General features: G+C 48.3%; 1 protein-coding gene across 18 annotated transcripts in view; it reads right to left on the bottom strand.

Annotated features, from left to right (window-relative positions):
• KALRN (kalirin RhoGEF kinase) overlaps positions 1-9,306 on the bottom strand; it is a 708,666-nt gene extending 699,360 nt beyond the window's left edge. For 6 of the 18 annotated variants that reach the window (XM_050781532.1, XM_050781538.1, XM_050781528.1 and 3 more), the window contains exon 1: positions 8,836-9,305. In XM_050781532.1, coding sequence (XP_050637489.1) covers positions 8,836-8,908 — 73 coding nt within the window. In that variant the 5' untranslated portion in view covers positions 8,909-9,305. Of the gene's footprint in view, positions 1-8,835 lie in introns of all 18 variants that reach the window. The other 12 variants (XM_050781539.1, XM_050781547.1, XM_050781545.1 and 9 more) reach the window with 5 other exon arrangements.
• Positions 9,307-9,506: the final 200 nt, after the last annotated feature.

Below are 9,506 nucleotides of genomic sequence, written 5' to 3' on the forward strand. Positions count from 1 at the left end.
GTACCTCTGTTCTCCTAGTCACTCAAACTCTAAACTTTGGAGTAATCTTGGGTTCCTATCTCTTTCTTGACACATCAACATCCAAGATGCCAGGTCCCATAGACTCCACTTCCTGAAGTAACTCATATCCATCCCCTCCTCTCCATTTCTGCTGCTGCTTCTCAAGTTCAGACCCTCCTACTCTATCTCAGTGATCTCCTAACCCATCCCCAACCAACAGTCCCTCCCCTACTCCAATGGGCCGTCCACAGGGCTGCCAGATTTATCTTTCTGATCATGTCATTTTTAGTGGCTTCCCAGAGCCAACTGCTGAAAGACCAAATTCATTGGCTTTCCATTCAACGCCTTCATGATCTAGGAGCCTAGTAAATGTTTGATAAAGCAATCAACTAATCAACCTGGTTGCCACCTCCTGAGTCTCATCTCCCATTGATCCTCCACCAGTCTCCTCTGAGTCACATAAACTGAACCATTTACTGCCCCTAAATATGCTATGAATATTCATACCTCCTTTCAATGCTGTTTTAACCTGGGATCACAACACTTTCTGTCTTCCCTATCCAAACCATACCAATCATATGTCCCAGATCAAGGAGAAGTAGCCACTCCCTTAAGTGTACAGAGTGTCTGCCACTTTTCACTTATAATTGTTTATCTGTTGCATCCATGCTCCCTAGCTAGTGTCCAGCTCCCTTCTAATAATGTGATGGGGCAGATGGGGAGGAGAGAAAGCTAATTCTCCTACAGTTTCTTCTTTACCTCCCTGAATTAATTCCTCTGTCCACCCATTTGATTCTTTCTGTTCCCTTTCTCCTAGGCAGACACAATTTCAAGCAGCTCTATTGATCCAACAGCTCTGTGGCTGTCAGTCATTTCCTAGTTATTTTTGCTGCCAATCATTCATGCACAAAGGAGTGGCAGGAGGAGTCTGAACTGCACGCAGACAGAGAAAAGGCAGGAAGGGCCTCATTCTCTGTGCACACCTGAGGCTCAGCAGAAGTAAGAACCAAGAACCTTCTCCAGATGGATCGAGCCACGTGCCCCACGACCCGGACAGGGACTGGGGCACTGGCATTCTTATACTTATGCAGAGGAGGAGAAAACAGGGGTCCCCTGACCTGCTGTAAAAGGGTGACCCATCGAGTCCCCTTGGGAAACCACAATGAGAATAACTGCATATCTTCCTGGACTGGAAAGGTCCCATGGAAGTCAGATTAAATAAGACAATACTTGTCAGAAGAGGCACCTAGAGTAACAGAATGTTCAATTTGGAAAGATCTACGTATTTTTGGATAGCACTGTACAACTTATAAAGACTTTTCAGATACAGTATCTTATTTGAGTCTCTCAGCAGCTCTATAAGGGAAGGGTCGGGGCAGGGGGGCTATTATCCTCATCTTACACAGATGTTAAAGTCATTTGCCCAAGTTATTCATGTAAGTAGAGAGCAAAATGGAGTGTTTATCTCCTGCTCTATTGTCTGGCCTTCTCGGCCTCCTTCATAGACTTTTTCCTCCCCTTTTAACCCCTTATATCCAAGTGCTCCCAGAGGGTGTATATTTATATCCATTTCCATTCCTGTTCTACATTCTGTTTTTAATGGCTTTATATACTCCCATAGCATGCGTGGTACATGACTATAGTAAACACTTGATAAATATTTTTCAAACAAATGATTTAATGAATGAATGAATGAGAGCCGAGGCCCAAAACCTAGCCTTCTGATGCCACACACAGGCTCCCTGCACTGCATCATGTTGCCTCTCTGGCACCCTCTCACATCCCATGTCAAAAGCCCTGCCCAGCACGCCTTCAAGAGACCTTCAGCCTCTGTCCATCACATTCAATAATTAAAACAGCAGAAACAACAGGGATAACTAGGATTTCTTGTGCTTCTACTGTGTCAGAGACCGCTAGATGCTCCATACATGTTTTTTTTTTCCTAGTTAATCCTCTCAACCTGTGAAACAAGCTTTATCAGTCCCATTTTGCAGAAGATGAGGATGAGAGATACTAAATAATTAATGCAAGATCCTACCCCTAGTTAGTGCTGAACTTATTCCATCCAAAGCCTATCATCCTCTAGCTATACCAGGGTTTCTCCATCTCAGCATTACTGACATTTTGGAGCTGGATAATTATTTGTTGTCCTGTGCATTGTAAGATGCTTAGCAGCACCCTTGACCTCTACCCACTAGATGCCAGTAGCAAACCCTCCCCAGGTTATGACACACACACAAAAAAATGTCTCCAGGCATTGCTAAATGTTCTGTGATGGGGGGTGGGAAGGGGAGTATTGCCCTTGTTGAGAACCACTGGGCTACACCATACTGCCCACCTCCAGCAGTAAACTATCAAATACCAGAACTACAGAAAACTTTGAAAAGTAAAAAGTGTTCAATTCCAACATCTAAGAAGAACTCTAGTTCACCGGTTACAGTGTTTTACTGATTTTATTTATAGTCAGGAAGATTTTCTTACTTATCAGCTAATTTCTTACTGTAGCTTCAGTTTATTCTAAAACCGCCTTTCATCCCTCAAGGGATTATCAAATATGATGGGACAGAATGTACCAGTAATAAAGTTATTGGTGATTTGTGGCACAAGGATGAAGCAAAGTTTGCCAAATCTTATAGAGGTGGACCTGGATGTCACTGATATGTTCTAAAATATATTAATAGTAGAAATAGCCTATAAAAAATATAGCATTAGAAATATTAACAACATTCCCTCTCCAGAACCACAAAGTCTTCCCAATACTCCCCCAAAGGCTCCTGAAAAATGGGGTGACCAAAAGCCCAGTTCATAATGGATGAAAGTGGAGGAGATCAAGAAGGGACAATAAGCATTAAATTAAGCATCATGTTTACACTCTGGAGAATCAAGCATAACTTAAAAAAAAAAAAAGATGTTTTTCCTTTGCTGCAAAAGCAAGCTCAGGAAGTAAGAGACTCCTCCCTTTTTAGGTACCTGGCAATGTACAGACTGGGCGGTGATATTTACTCAAAGAATTGCGTGCAAACATAGATTGTTATTCCAAAATCTCCCTTCTATATGACCTGGACATGACAACAGTTTAAGTTTCCCTATCTAGATGTGATAGGGTTCTTATTTAAGAAAAAAGTTTAAGGAATCATACAGAAAATACAAACAAACCATCACTTAGATTCAATAGCTGCTTATATTTTGCCAAGTTTGCTTTATATTGTGAGGAGGCGTTTTTTGATTAATCACAAGGTTTTAAAAAGATCCTTTTTCTTACCTCCAAAGAACAAATAAATTCAATGGGGGAGACAAGCCTTCATGTATGAAAAGGCTAAATAACAATACAATACCGATGAAGTGAGAAAATGAGTACAGACAGTGAGTAATTCAAAGGGCTGTCATCGTGAGCTGTGAAAGCTCCCAGAAGGAGATAGGGCTCAAGTCTTAAAGACTGTGTTGGATTTGGAGGGTGCTGGGGTGGTTGATCCAAGGAGACTGTGAATGCAGGCGCCCTTGGGCAGTGTGTGGAGAGCAGCCTGGCTGGAGCTGAGCTGTGAGGTCGACACTTGACCCTGAAGGCACTAGGGGTTCACTGAAGGTCCAAGCAGCAAGCAGTGGTGTGATGAAAGTAGTGCTTTAGGAAGTGTAAAGTGTCTGCAGGTCCAACTTAGAGTGGGGCTAAGGGAACAGCTTCCGAGGGATGAGAATGAGGGCCAGGAAAGAAGTCCATGGGGGGCATATGGGGCCTGTCCTGGGGTCATGCCCTGTGGATGAACAAGGGCTAACTATGAAAGATAATCCAACAGGGTTTGTGGAGGAGAGAGATTCCTCACAGACAATACCAAGGTTTTAAATACCATGACTGGAAGAGTGAAGATGTCACTTATAGAATTAAGAAAGTCAAGAGGAAGAGCTAGTTTGGAAAGCTGGAAAGACAGAGTTGAGTTTGAGATTGGCCGAAGCCCAAGTAACCACAAACACTTCAACTGAAAATGTCTAGATTCACAGAAGCAAAGCTCAACAGAAGGACAGAGGTAGAAAATATCTCCACATCACTCTCTTTTCATTTATCTTCTTACTTTTTTCCTTTGCACCTTAAAGAAAAAGGTTTTTCTGCTGCTCACCAAAGCTAAGCTCTTACTTTTGTTAGGGAACCGATTCTTATCTCATTTCTTCAGGTATCAAACTCTACACTCGTTCTAGCCTCCTCAGTTTTTTTATCTCCACACATTTTCTCCCTGCCACCTCCAAACCTGCTGTGACTCTAACAAAAAACAAAAATTCCTTTTCTAGATACTAATGTCCCTTCTGGCTAAGCACATACCTCTTTTTCCTTTCACTGATAAACTCTGCAAGTAGCTGATTCCCACTCACCACCGCAAATCCCTCCTCTGAACACCTCTTCTAATCCTCTGCTCCTGGAGCGCGCAGGGTCTTTCTTTCACCATGCCCCAGCACTCCTCCCGCTCAACCTGTCTGCAGCCTGTCATCACATCAGAGCCCACACTGACTCCCTGGGGTCTCCAGGATCAAGTGTCCTCTGCTGCCACTTCTGCAATAAGAATTTCTACCCCAAAATCTAACTTTCGCCCTTCCCTTTCTTCCTCTACTCCTTCCCTCTGAGAGCAGATGCATTCACAAAGCTTCAGCTGCATCCAACCTTCCAAATCAACATCAACAGCCCTAGCCTCCAGCCATGCTCCTGTCTTGGGTCTCACATTTCCAACTGCTGACAAAACAGCTCCACCTGGATTTCCCTGAGTCGCCCCCCATGCTTCATGTCCAAAGGTAACATCATTATCTGCCCTGCAAAACCAGTTCCTGTCTTCAACCAGCCCACACCTGTCCATCAGTCAGACACTGTCAGTCCTCTGGGCTCCTCAACCCACATACTTCAGTTTCCTCATGGGCTTCATTTTCCTCTCCCCCATCAGTAGATTATCAACAAGTCCCCACATTCATACCTCTAAAAATGTGTCTCGAGGTCATCCCTGACTCCCCATCCTTTCTGCCACCAACCCAGACCAAGGCTCCTCCCCCTCAGCTCCGGATCACTTCTGCATCTCCCTAGATTCTACCCTACTTTTGTCCACTTATTCAATCATATTACCCCAGATTAACCTTTCCAAACACTTTCTTCATGATGTGTCATTGCTCAAGAATCCATAATGACTCCCTACTGCCTCTGAATCAAATCCAATCTCCACTCTTGTGCTTTCAAGACTCTCCCTATTTGACCCTGCCCCACTTCTCCAATCCTGTTTCCCACTCCTCACTAACCTACATCTTCCTCTGTGTCAGCCCAGGCTCTTCAATGCCCAAACTCCCATGTGCCACTGCCCGTTCTCCACTCACCCTTGAAGGACCACCCTAGGCTCCACCTCCTCTGTAGTTCTGCCAACTTTTTAACTTGTAGCACCACAATGGTTAGCAATTAATCTTTAATTGAACAGTAATTGTCAATCTTCTTCAAAATTTGAGAACACAGACCACTTCAAATATTTCTTTTGTGTTCCACAGCACCCTGGACAGCAGAAGGCTCTAGTGAGAACCAAATAATTATTTTTGATTGGCTGGTCAATTGGTTTCTGGTCCCAGTTATCAGTTCCCATATCTCCCTTCCTCTGCCTCCTAAGTATGATCAATAAAATTATTGTAACGCACTTTCTCAGGCTTGGCACAGAGAATTCCCAGGAAGACAATCTGGAGTCTACCAATCTAGAATAGTAGGCTGGGTAGGGTGGGGTGTCTGTGTCCATGTGCATACAGGGAAGTGAGATTTAGGGAATCTACCTTAACCAATTGGTCAAGGGATTGAAATACCAAAATAATCAAGAGAGGACAAGTAAGGAACCAAAATGACAGAATAATTTGAAATACGCCTAATTAGAAGCACAGTACGCCAGAATTTTGACAAAGCAATTTCCAGTTCGGTCCTTGTGCATACAAAATTTTCCATCAGAAAGAAAGGGGTAACCCTGGTGCTAGGGACTTTGAAAATTTGTTTGAAGGTTTCTCAGATGTTCAATTGAATACATTTATAATCTATCCAGCCTGTCAGGTACAGTGCCATATTCCATAGAGATGGGGAATCAGAAGGGAGAAGGTTTAGAAATATGGCTTTTCTAAGCTTAAGACTCTCCACCAACGCATATGTTTATTGCAGCACTGTTCACAATAGCAAAGACATGGAGTCAACCTAAATGCCCATTAACGGCAGACTAGATAAACAAAATGTGGTACATGTACACCATGGAATACTATGCAGCCATAAAAAAAGAATAAGATCATGCCCTTTGCAGCAACATGGATGGAGGTGGGGGCCGTTATCCTAAGCAAACTAACACAGGAACAGAAAACCAAATACTGCATGTTCTCACTTATAAGTGGGAGCTAAACAGTGAAAACACATGGACACAAAGAGAGGAATAACAAACACAGGAGCCTACTTGAGGGTGGAGGGTGAGAGGACAGAGAAAATCAGAAAAAATACTTGTCAGGTACTATGCTTATTACTGAGGTAATGAAATAATCTGTATACCAAACCCCTGTGACACATAGTTTACCTATATAACCTGCACTTCTACCCCTGAACCTAAAATAAAAATTAACAACAAAAAAAGACGAATCCCCAGCAAGAGCCTAGGCTAGAGACCAGAAGTGTGGTGAGAGTCAGTGAGCCAAGCATAGAGGGCCACACATGGTGGGTGTAGTCCTTGACCCACCCCCTCTTGCAACATGTTACAGGTCATCAGTCATTTCCAGCCTTATGCACCAAGGACTTAACCTTTCTCTGATACTAAGTGCACATCAGACTTAGCTCAGCCACTGGGCTGCCCAAGGAGGAGGGAGAATATCCCCAACATAGGAGTCCCACAGGAGACTGACCCGAGTCTGCTATTTATTTTGTGATTTGAGCCAGGGTTGGATAATGTGTGCCATACGTTGTGTTTTGAAAGGCCCTGGGAAAAGTTACACATTGGACTATTATTGGCCATTAACACCATTAACACTGTGTGAATTTATTGTCAGAAATAAGCCTCCAGGAACTGAGCTCTGCTACAGGTGCCTGGAACAGAAAATGAACAGGACCTAGTGTTTGGATGATACAAAGGGGAAAGAGGAGTGGACACCAAAAGGTAAAAGTGGGGTCCTGAAAGGGAAGGTGGAAAGGCTCACACTTCAAGATTTTTTCCCCTAGAGCTAAGAAAATGCAGACTTTTGCCCCAGTTGGGAGGCAAGAGGGATCAGCTGGGTTTTTGATTGACTGGTCAATTTGTTTCTAGCCCCAGTTATGAGTTCCCATATCTCCCTTCCTCGTCCTCATAATGAGTATTTCTGGATATCACTTAGCCCCCAGAACCTTGTCCCTATATTCCACCTCTTTAGAATTCATGCTTTTGGGTGCTGGGCTGTTTGTGTATGAGAGAGAAGAAAGAAGAGAGAGAAAATATAATCCATGTCTCAGGAAGAGGAAGAAGGGAAGGAAGGAGGAAGAGAAGGAAGGTAGGCTTAGACCTAGGAAGCAGAATAGAATGACAGGGGCTCCCTCTGATTTCCCCAGACCCTGGCAGCAGCTCCTGTCATCCAGCTTTTTCCTCTGCACATCAACTAGAGAATGAACATATGAGCCAATCAAGTCTTGACTTCCAAAGCCACAAGTCTCCCCCACAAAGCACCCCACCCCCTTCCCTAGAGATGACCTCCAGGGCAAGGTAACAGGGTTAGGAAACAGATGGATGTGCAGAGACCCTCCAGAGCTAACCTGACCCCTGACCCCCACCAGTTCATGTCCTCTAATCCAACTTTCCAAAGGGAGAGCAGATGCATGGGGCCCCGGTAACTTACTGGACTCTTTGGGACAAAGATTCCAGACAAAATGGTTTCAGACATGTGGGGAGATAGGGAGCTACACACAGAAGCTAGTGGAAGCCACAGGTACAGGGAGATGGGGAATCCCTGGCCATCAGAGAAACAGGGTCACAGGTGGTGGAAAACGAGGATGGTCAGTGCCGGTTCCCGGGAGGGACTGTGTAGCCAGGGAGCAGGAGGAGCAATGGACCCGGGACATGGACGGTGGCAGGGGCGCAAAGATCTAGAAAGACATCTCAGGGCTCTACACCTCACAGCAAGCAGAGACTTAGTGGGTGTGTATGAGAGGGACGCTAACTCACACTTCCAGGAATGAGTAATTCTTATGAATAGCTCCTCCGTTCCCAGAACTGAAGAGGAGGACAAGGGGGAGGTCCGAGGCGCCCACCGCCCTCCCAGCCGGGTCTGCCTCTCAAGTGAGAGGGGCCGGCTCCCCACACGCACCAGGCGAGACCCATGTCGTCCGCCCCGCTCCTGTCAGTCTGCAGCCGGCGCGGCTCCGGGTCCCCGCCGCCCCTCTGTGCACATCAGGGCCCCGGGCCCCCGACGGCGAGGAGGGGTGCCGGCCCAGGGCTGCCGCCTGGAGCCCCGCTGACAGGCACGGGGGAGGGGGAGCCAAGGGAGGGGCCGGGACGCCGGTAGCCGGAGCGGCGCGCTGCAAAGTGAGCCAACACCGCCCATCCCCGCGCTCCGGGAGAAGGCGGCCCGAGGGGACCGCCTCCCGCCTCCCCAACACGGACTCCCGCAACTGGGATGAAGGCGGAGGGGCGCGGAGTTCCCAGCCCCCACGCCCTCCCCAAACGCAGCCAGCACTGCCATAACAACCAGAATCTCGGCAACTCCCGCCCCGACGCCGAGGGGGCACTGGCCCCCAACACGCACGCGGCAGCAACAGCCCTCCTTCCCCAAACTTGTCCGAGACGCCGCGTCCGAGGCAGCAGCCTTCAGCCCCGGCCCCCCGCGCCCTGCCCAGCTTACCTGTCCGGAAAAAGGCGTCCACGTCCGAGTCGGCTGCTCCTCCTTCCTCCGCTGCTCCCTCAGGGGGGTTCATGACTGTGGGAGGGCGTCTGAGGGCAGCCGGGGGCCAGAGAAGCCTGGGGCCGAGGGCTGCTAGGCGCCCGATGGGCGGAGGGCACGGGGCGCAGCGGCCGCGGCCGCAGAGCTGGCGGCCAGGGGGCTTCGAGGGCGGGCGCTGGGCGGTGGGGCAGGGGCAGAGAACGCCGAGCCTCCCTCAGGCGGAGGCGCGCGGCGGGCTAGGGGTGCCTGCCGCCAGCTCCCCCATGGTACCCCTTCCCCAGGGCGCTGGCCGCCTGCTGTCTGGCTAGGGCCGGGAACCGAGGCCGGGGCGCGGGCTGCCTGGGTGCCCGCTGTCCCCCAGCAGCGGCAGCTGGCTCTCCTGCTCGCCTGTCTGCCTGTCTCTATTGTTCAGCCCTGCTCCGCTCTCTCCTCTTTATTTTTCCTCCTCCCTCCCACCCTCCCTGTCTCTCTACCTCCTCCCTCCCTCGCTCACTCGCTCACTCGCTACCTCCCTCCTTCGCTCGCTCGCTCTCTGGCTCCCCCTCTGGCTCCCGCCGCAGCCGCCGCCTCCCCAGCTCCTCCCCCGGCTCCCGCTCCCTCAGTCGCCGCCAACAATGACCCCTGGAGCGCCG

Source organism: Macaca thibetana, chromosome 2, assembly GCF_024542745.1.
Source record: "Macaca thibetana thibetana isolate TM-01 chromosome 2, ASM2454274v1, whole genome shotgun sequence".
NCBI lineage: Eukaryota > Metazoa > Chordata > Mammalia > Primates > Cercopithecidae > Macaca > Macaca thibetana.